The sequence below is a fragment of the Asparagus officinalis genome, chromosome 3 (genome assembly GCF_001876935.1).
Source record: "Asparagus officinalis chromosome 3, Aspof.V1, whole genome shotgun sequence".
NCBI classification, from domain to species: domain Eukaryota; kingdom Viridiplantae; phylum Streptophyta; class Magnoliopsida; order Asparagales; family Asparagaceae; genus Asparagus; species Asparagus officinalis.
Window position 1 is genome coordinate 103,605,975 of NC_033796.1, and position 15,691 is coordinate 103,621,665.

The 15,691-nt window shown below is 37.5% G+C and overlaps 1 protein-coding gene and 1 pseudogene across 4 annotated transcripts; one reads left to right on the forward strand and one right to left on the reverse strand.

The window, feature by feature from the left end:
* The window catches only part of LOC109835517, a 154,680-nt pseudogene that overhangs the window by 66,404 nt on the left and 72,585 nt on the right, over nucleotides 1-15,691 (reverse strand).
* On the forward strand, nucleotides 903-2,789 carry LOC109835530 (isoflavone reductase-like protein). 4 transcript variants are annotated; one of them, XM_020403501.1, is made up of 6 exons: nucleotides 903-1,143; nucleotides 1,226-1,275; nucleotides 1,361-1,555; nucleotides 2,153-2,356; nucleotides 2,449-2,490; nucleotides 2,609-2,789. In XM_020403501.1, exons 1-6 carry the CDS (start codon nucleotides 1,043-1,045, stop codon nucleotides 2,614-2,616), a joined length of 600 nt encoding a protein of 199 aa, XP_020259090.1. In that variant the 5' UTR covers nucleotides 903-1,042; the 3' UTR covers nucleotides 2,617-2,789. The 4 variants fall into 4 exon arrangements, with proteins under 4 accessions (XP_020259090.1, XP_020259089.1, XP_020259088.1 ...); XM_020403500.1 differs by having other exon boundaries at nucleotides 1,235-1,275; nucleotides 2,449-2,520; XM_020403499.1 differs by having other exon boundaries at nucleotides 904-1,143; nucleotides 2,449-2,520.

Here is a 15,691-nt window from a genome sequence, read left to right on the forward strand (position 1 = left end):
GGATTGGAGTTCTCCTTAGGTAGTTAAGTAGGTTGTTCTTCAAACACAGGTAAAAACCGATCTTCTCGTTTGTATCAAAACTGCATCTCAGTTTTGCATGAAAACATATGATTGATGTTGAATTAGAAAATATGAGTTCACTGATTAGCATGTGAATCATTGTACGTGCACATGCAAATTGGTTTATCTTAAGTTATAGAGGGAATGTGTAGAGTTTATAGTGTTCAGATTGTTGTTTAACATGTAAACAAACTTTAGTATATCATGTAAACAAACTTTCAAGGTCTACTCTTTTATGACTGGATAAAATAGCTTCATCTATTTTTTGCCTATATATTATCTTGCATTTGAATAACTAATAATCAGAGTTGAAAGAGTATTATGAATCATAATATATTAGGTCTGTGAAATAAAATATAAATCTATTGTCAAACAATTCTCTTGATCTGAATGAACTATGTAGTTGCTCAAAAGGAAGCTTATGGTATCTGCCAAGTATTATTCAAGCACATGTTGTACGAACTGTTCAATTATGGTAGGTTTTAGGGTTTATCCCTCGAGTTGCTTCAGATAACTCTTTGGGCTTTTTGTGAATTTGAGGGGAAAAAGGTAGCATCTTGTCGGATATGTTCTTTACACCTTGCTATATCAATGCTAAAAGAATTTTTTTTACTTGCCCCATAAATCATTGTGTGTCTGTATAATTATCACCTTAGACTTTTGCGTACTTGATCTATCAAAGTGTTTCAAAGAGTGTTTTTTTTCTTCTTGTCCTTTGTGCAATTTCAGACGCATCTTAATAGTTCTACATACATTTCCCCCTTGAACTTTCAGGGTGGTGGATTCAGGGGTAGGAGTGATGGTGGCAGAGGCCGAGGAAGATGAGGTGGAGGGCGAGGTGGTCCTGAAGGCCGGGGTGGTGGTGGAAGAGGACGCGGTGCTGGTTGAGGTGGTGGTGGAAGAGGGCGTGGTGGAGGTCGCGGTGGTGGCTGTGGAGGTGGAATGAAGGGAGGAAGCAAAGTAGTGGTTCAGCCGCATAGGCATGATGGAGTCTTCGTTGCCAAGGGGAAGGAAGATGCCCTTTGTACCAAGAACATGGTTGTCGGTGAATCCGTTTATGGTGAGAAGCGCGTTGCTGTGCAGGTGATTGTTCTTGGTTTTTATAAGCTTTTATTGATTATGGGGCACTTTTGTTGAGTCTGATGTCCAATTATGGTTTTTCAAGGGGGTTCAGGGCTAGTTGCAGCTGCTACTGGTACAAATGGGCAAATCAAGGTTATATAATCACTCTTTTACTTGTTGCTTGTAAGTAACAATTCTTTTGAAAGTCTCTGATTTTGAAATTCTTTTTGCTTGTAAGTAACAATTCTTTTCAAATCCATGTTGGCGGCCAAAATCCACATCCGAAGAGCTATTGAGGCTGAGGGAATACCTTATACCTTTGCATGCTCAAACTACTTTGCAGGATATTCAATTCCAACTCTTGCTCAATCAGATTCATTTGCTCCTCCTCCTAAAGACAAACTCACCATCTTTGGTGATGGCAATGTCAAAGGTAAGCCTATGTACATAGTACATACGACATATAAATTCCTCCAAAGAGAGAAAGAGAGATCAAGAAAGGATTGTGTGTCACTTCGCGCTCTTGGATGTTCTGTCACTGACTTGATATACATCCAGACCATTATAATCTAGATCATTTATATTGCTACATTATTACTGACAACTTGGATGTGAGCCACATCAGATACATCAAAACCAAAATACACCAACGCTCGTTTAGTCATACACATGCATTAGGGCTTGTTTATAATTTGTAAATTTTTATTATCATTTAGACTCCCTTAGTGTTTAAATGGAGTTATCTCTTGATTATATGTGGTTATACTATAGGCTTGTTTGCTCAACACCTTTCTCTGTCAATAGAATGAAATATTAGAGGATCTCCTCTGTGACACATTGATGTCATGTGACATACATGTGAGGGTTACAAATAACATATAAACATCGGGAGGAATAGCTGACTAATTAATAACTTCTGTAATTTAGCATGTGTATCCGCTATATACCCGCAATTAACTCATAAAAACATATATCTTTGATTTGATTAGTCTCATGGTCCATGCTAAACCTTTTCCCTTATTTGTTTCAGCAATTTTTGTGAATGAAGATGACATCGGAACATACACCATTAAAGCTGTGGATGATCCAAGAACACTAAACAAGATTTTGCACGTAAGGCCTGAGAGTAACATCTACACTCACAATGAGCTTATAACTTTGTACGAGCAGAAGAGTGGGAAAACCTTTGAACGAATTTACCTCACAGAGGAGGAGGTCTTAAAGAAGATAAAAGGTTGTTAATTAATTAGTAATATATTTACAAAAATGTCTATAATTTTTATTTTGTATCGAAAACTAACTTTCCCCCCTCTATTTCTTCTTCAGAGGCTAGTTGCAGCTGCTACTGGTACAAATGGGCAAATCAAGGTTATATAAGCACTCTTTTACTTGTTGCTTGTAAGTAACAATTCTTTTTGAAATTCTCTGATTTTGTTATGTAAGTTTACACTTATATTAAAAAATCAATTACTTCCCTAAATTGCAGGTTCCTAGTGAGTACAGGTTCCTAGTGAAATTGGCGATTGAGGCTGATAGGTTCCTAGTGAGTATTTGACATTGAGGCACAAGTTTTTGGAAACAAATAGAGAATATAAAGTCTTTGACTGAGAAGTTTCATGTTTTGTAATCAAATGTTGATGTTGTTTGAATATTAGTTCGGTACGATATTTTCTGAATACTTTGTAGTTTTTATACTATACTGATGTATGTTGGCACTTATCATTATGGTTGATTATGCTCAACATTTTCACTTTGATATTGTGTATTTAAATTTGATTTGGGACATGTTCTTAAAAAGATTGTCCAGGTGATTGAATACTATATGATTTTGACGTAGGGAGCCAAGAACAACTCAATCGGAGCCGTTGCAATAGCTCAATCAAAAACGCTGCAATAGCTCAATCAAAACTATTGCGATAGCTCAATCCAAACCGTTGCGTTAGGTCTTTTAAAACTGTTGTAATAGCTAAAAAAACCGCTGTAGTAGCTTGAAAACCGTCGCAATAGCTCAATCAAAACCGTCGCAATAGCTCAATCAAAACCGCTGCAATAGCTTAAAAACCGTCGCAATAGCTCAATCAAAACCGTTGCAAAGGCTTAAAAACCGCTTGCCTTTTAAAACCGTTGCGTTAGATGCGGGGGCAACAGTTCAAAAAATCGTCGCAATAGAGTTCAAAACCGTTACGGTAGAGGTAGGGCAACGGCAGCATATAAGGCGGTTTGAGAACCGTTGCACTTGCTCAAGGGCGACGGTTCTATGGCTAGCGCAACGGTTTTGAACCGTTGCGTTAGAGCAAATATGTGGTAGTGAAACACTCATAAATCATGCTTTAAACACACTAAGATAATGCATATTTTACGTGTTTATTACTTACGTACCTTATAGTTTACATGATCGAAAGAGTACAACTAGTTACACTTTCTTTATCGGTGATACTCCTTTTACCTGTTCTTCACAGAAGCAGCCGATAGTCACTCTTTCAACTTGTGAAGCTGGATATGTTGCTGCATCATCGGGTGTTACTCATGCACTTTGGTTGAGAAACTTGCTCAAAGATCTTCAATTCGGACAAGAAGAGCAGACCAAAATTTGTGTTGACAACAAGTCGGCTATTGTACTTTTAAAAACTCTAATGTTTCATGAAAGGAGCAAACATATTGATACTCAATATTATTTTATCCGCGATCAAGTAAAGAACGAGAGGAAGTTGAGATTGGGTTCGTGAAATGTTTACTAAGCCATTGAAGCTTGACGTGCTTACATTATTGCGAGACAAGCTTGGCATGATTGAAGGATCATCTTTAAGGGAGATATGTAGAAAGTAAACTTGATTAAATTACATTGGGAATTGAGAAGATCATATTTAGTTGTTTGAGGAGTCAAATGCGTGAATATGTAATGCATGAAAATTTAAATGCATGAATTGGTAGATGCATGAATGCTATTGATCGAGAAATGTAAGAGTCTTTGTTAGGAAATCTGTGCGTCGTAGTAGTAGTAGTATATATATGTGGTTTGTAAATTGAAAGGGGTCAAGAAAAGAAGAAAAAAATCAATAGAATAATTTTATCCTCCTCCAATAAATTGTTTATCCTGGGTAAAATATTATTATCAATTATGTGTATGCATGAATGCTATTGGGAAATGTAAGAGTCTTTGTTAGGAAATCTGTGAGTCGTTGTAGTAGTATATGTGTGTGTGGTTAATTTGTAAATTGAAAGGAGTCAAGAAAAGAAGAAAAAAATCAATAGAATAATTTTATCCTCCTCCAATAAATTGTTTATCCTGGGTAAAATATTATTATCAATTATGTGTCTAACAGCTACAATATCTCCTAAATACTTCAGTTACAAAAAAGAAATGCAGTAATCAGTAACTTAGGAAGAAAAGAGAAATAAAAATAAACCCCAGTCCCTAAACTGAACAAGCCAGTCGGATTGAGTAGTTGGAAAGTATGATAGATACTTATAAGTACGTAACTGATTTTATTCTCCCCTCTCTCTCAATAACTACCACATGCAATAGCAGATAAACAACAATTAAAATTGCGACTAGAACTAGGCTGGTTAACCAAACTAATGAAGGATCAACTAACCAGCTACGTACAAATATTTCTATAACACCAGATCATATATTCAACTGCTGCTCAACACTTCACAAGGCTGGTTAACCTAGAATTCCAAACCTAGAATAACTCATCTCTCCCAAAAGTTAATTTATAGTCCCAAGACCACAACAACAACACAAGACCAGGGTATGGGGTTGTAATCAGAATGCACATAATTAGTAAAAAGATTACTCAGAGTATGGGTCTTTGGAGAAATATGTTGCCCCTTAACTAGGAAAATAAAGGACAGAGTATGGTCCTAGCTTAAGGCAGGATTCCTGATTTACAATGGATATAGGGGAGAGAAACACGTGATACTGCTCCCTCTGCCTCTGAGCATGTGTAACTGCTGAAAAGTTCCGAAGCCAAAAGGAAAGTATATTGGAAAAAGGTCCAAGTGGGTGATGTTTACTTTCATGTGCTGTTTCATTTCTGAAATAACTGTAAATTTTTCTTAATTTCCAAGCTCAAGCCGATTGGAAAATATGCATCAACCTTTTTCTGATAACTAAGATATATACATGTTTCCTGTAATGCTTATAGTTACATCTGAATCTTTCAGATTACTTTCTAAGGTTGTTAATTTTTCCTTGTAGAAATCGAAAAAATCCCAGTTTTAGTGTATCAACATATGATGCAGCAATATAATTAGCATTGATCTTTGTTTATTTGGATAGTTTAACTCAACCAACTCTGGCCTATGTATTTTTTGTTTACATTTAGATCTAGTCAAACCCATTCGTGAATTAGTAATGGAGGTTCCATTCTTCAACTGGAAACGATAAAGTCTCCTCTTCAAATGCAAGCGATTTTCCACACTTTTGGTCAAATACTTGCTTTCGAGAATCTCCCAAATCTTCTTCGCAGAAGTCTCATTTATCACATCATATTTTAGATCTTGAGTCTTTACATTTAGATCTAGTCAAACCCATTCGTGAATTAGTTCAATTGATAAATCAAATTCAACATATTTGACAGGTTATGTTAGACTAACAAAAGAAAGTCATGCGTCAATGGAATACTTAACAATATTCCAAATTCACATGGTGAGAAAATGCTATGAAATATCATTTGAAGCATTCCAGTTTGGCCTGTATCTATGACGTCCTCAGTATAGGAGAGTTTACAATTTTGTTAAATCTCTGTCTGGCCTATGTATTTTTTGTTTATTAGAACTGACAATGTTTATATCAAGAATGCTTGGATCCCACAAAATAATAATTCTAGCCTTGTTAGCTTGACTGTGCCATTAAACTTCTCCACATCTATCTTCATAGAGTGGATATTCAAACTCTGAATGGTCTTCGTGCCTGAAGCACCACCCTCGACACCCGAGGCACCTTCTTTCCCCGACATCTTACGCACCAACGAACGAAGAATAGATCCAAACTAAAAAGATAGAGTCTTTACCAAAAGATCCCACCTTTATCACCAACGAAGCCCTAAACGAGCCTCCAAATTGATCTACTCCTCCAACCAAACCCTAGATCTGGAATCTGGGCTCTGATACCACTTGTTGTGCGCAGCGGAAATTTCGGCAGAGTTTCTGGTGCACAATAAGAGAGAAAGATCGATAAGAATTCTTGTTTCTCAAAGGGAACAAGAATCTGAAAGCCTAATATCCCATCAAAGTGGGATATTTCCTCTCGTCAGCTCTAGGACTGCACGTCGAGGGATCCTAAAACTATTACAATGGCCACAAACTCAAACAAACCAATTTTTACGTGGTTCGGCAAACTGCCTACGTCCACGGGGCAAGGAGGGGGATCTACTATTAGAGAGAAAATACAATAGGTTTACAATCTCACAAAATAAACCCTCAAACTAACTCTCTAATCTCTCACATAAACAGCCACTAAATAGGATTTTTTTTTTCTCTGCACGGAGCCCAAGAAGAACTCAGCCGCACTTTTATTTTTTTTTTTCTTTCTTCCCTCTGCTTCCGCACCCCAGCCGCACAAAAAAATCCTTGCTGCCAATTTGCCTCCCTGCTCACGAAAAACCTAGGACAAAAGTCCTTTTATAGGCTGCAAACCCTATGCTATCGGGTGGGCCTAGTCACAATCAGGAAGCAAACAAAGCTTCACATGAAACCCTCACGCGGACCCCACGAGAAAACTTTCACACCAGCAGCACATGGCTTTCACAATGTGGGCCCCACTCAAAATATCTCTTCACGAAACGTCCCTATCGTTTCATGCGTTCACAAAAAACCCCCTCTATCAGTTGCAAAGGGATCCAACCTCAAAGAATCCAGATGAGAGAATGAATTACTAGTAGGTATAACAGGTTCTGTGGGCAGAAAATTCTCATGCTTAGTCCACATGTTAAAGAATTTAAAAGGCCTCTTTCCTTGCACATCATCCTCATAGATGGAGACTAGGGCTGGGGAGTGATCTGAGATTTTTGGCGTAAGAAATTCTACCTGACTAGAGTTGAAAACATGCAACCATGTCATTCACCAGAGCTCTGTCTAATCTACACCATATTCTTTGACTTGAATCTTGCTTGTTGTTCCAAGTATAAAAACAACCAACAGTTTTTAGATGATTCAGATTGCTATTCCAGACAAATTCTTTAAAATCAGTTAACTCCGCATCAGAGAAAGTTGAACCTCCAAGTTTTTCATCATTACTAATAACTGAGTTGAAATCTCCACATAAGAGCCAAGGAGTGCTACCAGAAGAAGATTGGTGAATAAGATTCAAACCTGCCCATAGATTCTTCCTTGCCTCCATTTGATTCAAACCATAGACTGAAGAAATAATACTTTCGAATCTTCCATCCAGAGACTTTACAGAACAAGTGATGTGCTGCAAAGATGAACTGACAATGTTTATATCAAGAATGCTTGGATCCCACAAAATAATAATTCTAGCCTTGTTAGCTTGACTGGCATTTGAAAACCAGCTCCAGGTATTAGCAATTTTCCTGACAGTAGTATACAAATTACATTCCTTTATTTTTGTTTCCAAAAGAGCTATGCATGAAAGGTGGTATTAAGAAATGAATTGTTTCACCAAAAGTTGTTTAGAGGATTTGTTCAATCCTCTAATATTCCAAAATGATAAGTTCATATATGGAGAAAACCCCCTCTATCAGTTGCAAAGGGATCCAACCTCAAAGAATCCAGATGAGAGAATGAATTACTAGTAGGTATAACAGGTTGTTTTTGGCTCCTTGTTAGAATTTGATAACAAGAGCTATTATTCACAGGTGATCCTTCCCCTGTTTTTTGGATGTGCACAACATGCACAGATCCAGACAGAGATTTTCCACCAGATTCCAGAATGTCTGGTATTGACATGTGTTCACCAATATCTCCCCCAAAAGTATTTGAGTGATGAGCTCCTGATTGAGAAACAATTTCATGTCTAGCCTGTTGAACATGCATATCATGTGTAGACTCCAGAACAGTATCACACTTACTATTCTGATTTATCATCTCCATTTCTTGCACTATAGAGTCAGGAGTATAGTTACTAGCATCAATCTTTCTAGCATCAACTTTTTGTTTAGGAATCCATTTTTTGACCTTTTGATGTTTTTTACAAAAATCTGTATCATGACCTACCAATTTACACTAATTACACCATGTGGGCTTAAATTCATAATGCACCACCTGATTATATGATATCCCATTTGGGCCTTGTATGGTGATTTTATCAGGTAGAGGTGAGGGCAATTTGACTTCCACCAAGATTCTAGCATATGCCAAGCGTTGCTTATTAGCAGTCAGTTTATCTGTAGCAATAGGCTTCCCAATGACACTAGCAATTTGACTTATACTTTTTGAATTCCACAAGTTAAGTCTCAAAGCTGGTAACTGAATCCATAATGGGTATATACACTCATCAGTTTTGCTTATATCCTCACCAATTGTCCAATGTTTCAAAAGGATAGGTCTAGAACAAAAAAACCAAGGTCCTTTACCCAATATATCATCTATTTCTCCTTTACTTATGAATTTGAATAGGAATAAACCTGTTTTTAGTAAGCACACCTCAGGGACATGAGACCAAACTTTTTGGATATAATTTTCCATAGCCTTGAACCTAACATTCAATCCCAAAACTTGACCAATTAGGGAAAATTCCCACATAGAAGCTCCAGAATTCCATTCATCTTCATTAAAAGAAACTGCATCATTAGCCTCAGACGGTATAAAGTCCAAAGTCATTCCACTCCCTGGCTTTCTGTTGTCAGCAAATAAGCTGGTCCAATTTTTATCTAGATTAACTTCACAATTAACATAAATTTTCTCAACAGGAGATTTCTTCACATGAGATTCTTCATGTATACCTCAGATACCTGAAGAAGATTTGAGATCGAGACTCCAGCAATTGGATTCAATAAAACAGTGTTCATAGTTGAATCAGATATATGATCTGAGGGCAATTCACAAGTTAAAGCATTTGGAAAGTGCTTCATAGATATAGAATTTGCCAGATTATCCACCATTTCAACTTCATCAGCCCAAGATCTACCATTAGAACAACCAGCAGGATTTACAGAAATCTTACCAGAGGACGATGATTTGCAAAACCTGGATTGAACACCGATCATCATAGGAGTGACTTGATGAAGGCAAGAATCATTCAAAGGATCAGAAGAACCAAGAATCTCCATCATCGTTTTCTTTTTTTTTCTCCCCTTTTGGACCCATTGACCCCATCTCTATCCATTTATTTTCACCATCTTCAACAAAAGAGGAATCAGATTGATCCTCAGGAACTTGCGAGTATGAATTTGAAGATCTCAGACCACTTTCCAGAATTTTTCTTCCACTTTTCTTATTTTTCCTAGCCATTTGAGTCTAAGCGGGGGCACAAATTAGCAATGAAAATTGCGCCCTCTAACTTGCGCCATAACCGCTACATTCATTATCCTGGGTAAAATATTATTATCAATTATGTGTCTAACAGCTACAATATCTCCTAAAAACTTCAATTACAAAAAAGAAATGCAGTAATCAGTAACTTAGGAAGAAAAGAGAAATAAAAATAAACCCCAGTCCATAAACTGAAACAAGCCAGTCGGATTGAGTTGTTGGAAAGTATGATAGATACTTATAAGTACATAACTGATTTTATTCTCCTCTCCTCTCCTCTCTCTCTCTCTCTCTCTCTCTCAATAACAGGGTCTCACAAGAGTTATCTTGCTTGACAACTACCACATGCAGGACATAGGACGGTCAAAATTAATTAGGTAAACTAGGACAGTCACGACTAAACTATATATTCAACTGCTGCTCAACACTTCACAAGGGTGGTTAACATGATAAATCCATGAGCGGAGAAGACGAGCCAGCTAACAACTCCCGAGCTAACCAGTCTATAAATAGAGAGGAAGTTAGGGCATCAATACCACAGCTTGTATACTCTCTCCTAATTAACTACTTCCCTAAGCTAGTCCCTCCCTACCATGGCTCTCCGATTTGAAGTTTCTGCCGAGGGAGCTAATGTGTACAATGTTGCGATGTTCCGTGGAAGTGAGCACCAGAAGACCATTACTACTGAGCATCGCAACCAGACTTATCCTTGCTTAGGTTTCAGGATAAAATACCCCAGAATCGAACTCTGGTGTCTTTTTGTACGGAAAAAGACTAAACCGGCAGCGCGTGTTAGGCGCAGACTTATTCCTGCTTAGGATTCGGGATAAACTTCCCTAGAATGAATCCTAAATTGACAAATTTTGGAAAGAGCGGTGCGAGAAAGGAAGAATTTTATATTCTATTTCCCGGTCTTCTTTTAGGGTGAAGGCAAACCCAACAGACAAGGAAGGAAGAATTTTATATTCTATTCCTTGATTCTGGAAAGGAAGAATAGGGTAGCCTCTCCGAACTCGTCGCAGCTCACCTAGTCTCTCACTTGGACTTGCCCACTGATCCCACCGATTGGAATGTCGACATCTGTGAAGATCATGGCCTCGCAGCCACTTCTCACGCTTATCTGTCCTACGAGCTGTTGAACACGATGCACCTCAACTAGGAGATCACCTGAATTTTCCAATATCTCCCAATCCAGTGTAAGCTTATTCTGAGACTGATGTAGTAGTTTCTTCCTCATCGTTGTCTTTGTCGTTGCACATCCATCGTCCCCGGCGAACTAGTCTAAATCAAATCTGAGACAGCGGAAGGAATAGAAGCTCTTGATTCTGGTTCAAAATCACCTCTTTCCCACGGTTCAGATCAAAAAAAAACCTGACGCTTTCGTGCTTCTCTTAAAGCACAGGATAGAACCGAAGAAGGTTGAAGACGGCTTGGTAGTCCTCATAAAGCCTGGTGGCCAAAGGCTGTCTCCATTAAAAATTGCACCCGAAAGTAGCTAGTGAATTAAGTGGACGTTAATTGAGGAGAAGTAAATGTTGGAGGCTGGCATGGTCTGCAATTTTAGTCAATACAATAAATTTATGGAGGTGAGTTGGACAATGGGTTAAATGTGGGTTAAATGGCTTTGCTTTTCCTTGGTGTATTTGTGCTTGTGTTATGCACATGTACTAGAAGATGATCTTATTCTTAGTGCAGTGTCCCGTAGAAGCTGTGAAGTTTTTCGTATTTGAATCCATCTTATCTTCATCTACTGGTGGCCTTCACTTTCGGTTGGGGTTCCTTCTTCTGTTTCCAGACATAGAAGCACTTCAGTAGGCCGTTTGTGGTTTCTGAAAGTATGCAGGGCTATTTGTAATTTTTCTAGGCCTTGGGGGTTGCTTGTAATTGTTAAAAACTTTCAGCTGGTGCTTGTAAAGTTCTCAGGGTTTGTTTTATAATTTTTTTTTGGGGATACATATTTGTAATTTTTAAAATATTCATTGGTTTTTTGTAAACTCAGCTCGGGGACGGGTGCGTCTAATATTTTTTTAGACTTTCAAAGGCATTTTGTAAAACTATTAAGGAGTTGCTTGTAACATGGTTTCTTCTTGAAAACCACCTTATGCTTGCTTGGGGACATTTTATGAAAACCATCTTATACTTCTAATTTATATGTAGACCACCCAAATAGAATGTTTTTGTTCCCAATTTAGAAAAAAAAAATTGCTCCATAGTGGGGTCACGTGAGTGATTGGAACGGAAACTAGCTTTTAGGTGATTTATGTATAAGTTAGAAATATAATATCGTTCGCGTAAAATGACCTTAAATATGATATGGTTTTCATAAGAAAACCCTTTGTGCTATTTTAAAGTTATCAGAAGAGTACTTGTTATTTAGGCAACTTTTAGCTGCAAAGTGAGGTCAGGTGGTTGATAGGAACGATAACTAGCTTTTTACGTGGTTTATGTATAAATTAGGAATATGACGTGGTTTGCGTAAAATGACTTTAAATATGGGATGGTTTCCAGAAGAAAACCCTTTGTAATATTTTAAGATTTTCAAAATAGTGCTTGTTATTTACACAACTTTCATGGGGCTAGCAATATAAATTTCAACGAGCTAATTGTAAAACTTTTAAGGGGATACTTGTAATTTTTAAAGCTTTCAAGGGATTAGTTGTAAAATTTTTAGGGGGCTATCTCTAAAATTTCAAGGACCTATTTCTACTTATGAACTGTTAAGAGGATTGTTTGTAATTTTAGATTTTAAAAGGGAATAGTTTATAATTTTCTAAATTTTATGGTGCTATTAATTTGTAAATCCTAGATTTCTCAAGGGTTGAAGGGGTTGTTTGAAGTTTCCTGATTTTTCATGACTTATTTAGAATTTTAGGTTTGTTATGAGTCTATTTGTCGTTTTTGTTATCTTAGAGAGTACTTGTTCGTAGTTTTTGGACTTTTTGGGGGTTATTTATAATTTTTATATTTGAAAGGGCAGTTGATATTTTTCTAATCACGAAAAAAAACTAAAAGAAAACGTCTTATAATGATGGAAAGTTTTAATTTAATGAGACAATAAATTTTGAATGGAAACAGGGGGGTGAATTTATGTGGGTTAAATGGCTTTGCTTTTCCTTGGTGTATTTGTGCTGGTGTTATGCACATGTAAATGGAAACAGGGGGGTCAATTTTAGATGAAGATGATCTTATTCTTAGTGCATGCCTAGTTAATTTATTTAGAATTTGTCCCGTAGAAGCTGTGAAGTTTTTCGTATTTGAATCCATCTTATCTTCATCTACTGGTGGCCTTCACTTTCGGTTGGGGTTCCTTCTTCTGTTTCCAGACATAGAAGCACTTCAGTAGGCCGTTTGTGGTTTCTGAAAGTATGCAGGGCTATTTGTAATTTTTCTAGGCCTTGGGGGTTGCTTGTAATTGTTAAAAACTTTCAGCTGGTGCTTGTAAAGTTCTCAGGGTTTGTTTTATAATTTTTTTTTGGGGATACATATTTGTAATTTTTAAAATATTCATTGGTTTTTTGTAAACTCAGCTCGGGGACGGGTGCGTCTAATATTTTTTTAGACTTTCAAAGGCATTTTGTAAAACTATTAAGGAGTTGCTTGTAACATGGTTTCTTCTTGAAAACCACCTTATGCTTGCTTGGGGACATTTTATGAAAACCATCTTATACTTCTAATTTATATGTAGACCACCCAAATAGAATGTTTTTGTTCCCAATTTAGAAAAAAAATTGCTCCATAGTGGGGTCACGTGAGTGATTGGAAAGGAAACTAGCTTAATTGCTCCATAGTGGGGTCACGTGAGTGATTGGAACGGAAACTAGCTTTTAGGTGATTTATGTATAAGTTAGAAATATAATGTCGTTCGCGTAAAATGACCTTAAATATGAGATGGTTTTCATAAGAAAACCCTTTGTGCTATTTTAAAGTTATCAGAAGAGTACTTGTTATTTAGGCAACTTTTAGCTGCAAAGTGAGGTCAGGTGGTTGATAGGAACGATAACTAGCTTTTTACGTGGTTTATGTATAAATTAGGAATATGACGTGGTTTGCGTAAAATGACTTTAAATATGGGATGGTTTCCAGAAGAAAACCCTTTGTAATATTTTAAGATTTTCAAAATAGTGCTTGTTATTTACACAACTTTCATGGGGCTAGCAATATAAATTTCAACGAGCTAATTGTAAAACTTTTAAGGGGATACTTGTAATTTTTAAAGCTTTCAAGGGATTAGTTGTAAAATTTTTAGGGGGCTATCTCTAAAATTTCAAGGACCTATTTCTACTTATGAACTGTTAAGAGGATTGTTTGTAATTTTAGATTTTAAAAGGGAATAGTTTATAATTTTCTAAATTTTATGGGGCTATTAATTTGTAAATCCTAGATTTCTCAAGGGTTGAAGGGGTTGTTTGAAGTTTCCTGATTTTTCAAGACTTATTTAGAATTTTAGGTTTGTTATGAGTCTATTTGTCGTTTTTGTTATCTTAGAGAGTACTTGTTCGTAGTTTTTGGACTTTTTGGGGGTTATTTATAATTTTTATATTTGAAAGGGCAGTTGATATTTTTCTAATCACGAAAAAAAACTAAAAGAAAACGTCTTATAATGATGGAAAGTTTTAATTTAATGAGGATCTTAGGTGAAGATAATATTAAAAAGGAGGCGTTTGATTATTAGACTTTTCTAATTATGGATAATTTTAATTTGATGAGGATTCTTGGATGAATATAGTATTAAGCTGTCACATGTCAATTTTTGATAGAATAAATGGGCATGTAGCAGATTTCTTTGTAGTCTATGTTTTTAGGATCAATTCACCAATTTTTCTTCATGGACAAATTTTTAAAATCAACATTTTTGTCATTTTAAATAGCAAAATCGATCCTATATAAAATTATTCAGAAAAACCGACCCTTTTCTTTTGAAAATGGTCGGTTTTGCTGTTGGAGAATTTTTACGAAATACACGGGACTGCTAGTCCCGTGTATTTCGCCCCAGCTTTGAATTGCACGGGACTAGCAGTCCCGTGTTTTTTTTTAGCAGAGAGAGCTCCTTCTCCCCGTCACATTCGTTCTCTCCCCTCTCTTCATATCTCTCTCCTCTATTATCACTGCAGTCTCTCTCTTCATCTCTTCTCCATCTCTCCCTTCACCAGCTCTCTCAGTTTTCTCTCTCCAACCTCTCAGTTCTCTCTCTCCAAGCAATTTCGACCCAGCTCGAGGGGTGGCTGAGGCGAGCAGGCTGGAGGCGGAGCTCGGGGAGGAGGGGGTTGAGTAGCGGAGAGTTCAGGGGGAAAGCTGGGGGGAGATCGGCAGCCTTGTGGTTGAGCTGGTGGAGGTCGGAGAGAAGACGAGTAGGGCTGGTGGCGGTGGTGGAAGGCGGTGATGGGTCTGGAGAGGAGGAGCTCGAGGCGAAGCTCGGGCTGAGGGCGAGCGGCGAGGTGCTGATGGCGAGTGGAGTTGGGTCGGAGCTCAGAGTCGAGGGAGGAGCTCGCTATTGCAGGCGGCGGGTGGGGGAGATGAAGGGGGAGCTTGGCGTCGGGCTTGGGAGGTGGCGACATGGGGCTTGGGCTTGCAGCAGAGCTCGGGTCGGAACTCAGGGAGAGAGAGAGAACTGAGAGGAGCTGGTGAAGGGAGAGATGGAGAAGAGATGAAGAGTGAAATTGCGGTGATAATGAAGGAGCTCTCTCTGCTCAAAAAAACACGGGACTGATAGTCCCGTGCAATTCAAAGCTGGGGCGAAATACACGGGACTAGCAGTCCCGTGTATTTCGTAAAAATTCTCCAACAACAAAACCGACCCTTTTCAGAAGAAAATGGTCGGTTTTGCTGAATAATTTCATATAGGGTCGATTTTGCTATTTAAAATGACAAAAATGTTGATTTTAAAAATTTGTCCTTTTTTTTATTTCACTCTTTTTTTTAAGCCAAACAAACAGCCCCTTAAACAATAAACAATCAAGCGGTCAAGTCCGAATTTGCGTTTGGCAACCGTGGCGTTTTTGTTGTTTCTGTTTTTGTTTTCAACAAAAACAATAAAACGCGTTTGGCAACCGGAGCGTTTTTTTGACTTGACCCTTTACAAAATCCAAAAAAATAAACACTTTTCTTAAAACACCAAAAATGTGTTTTGATA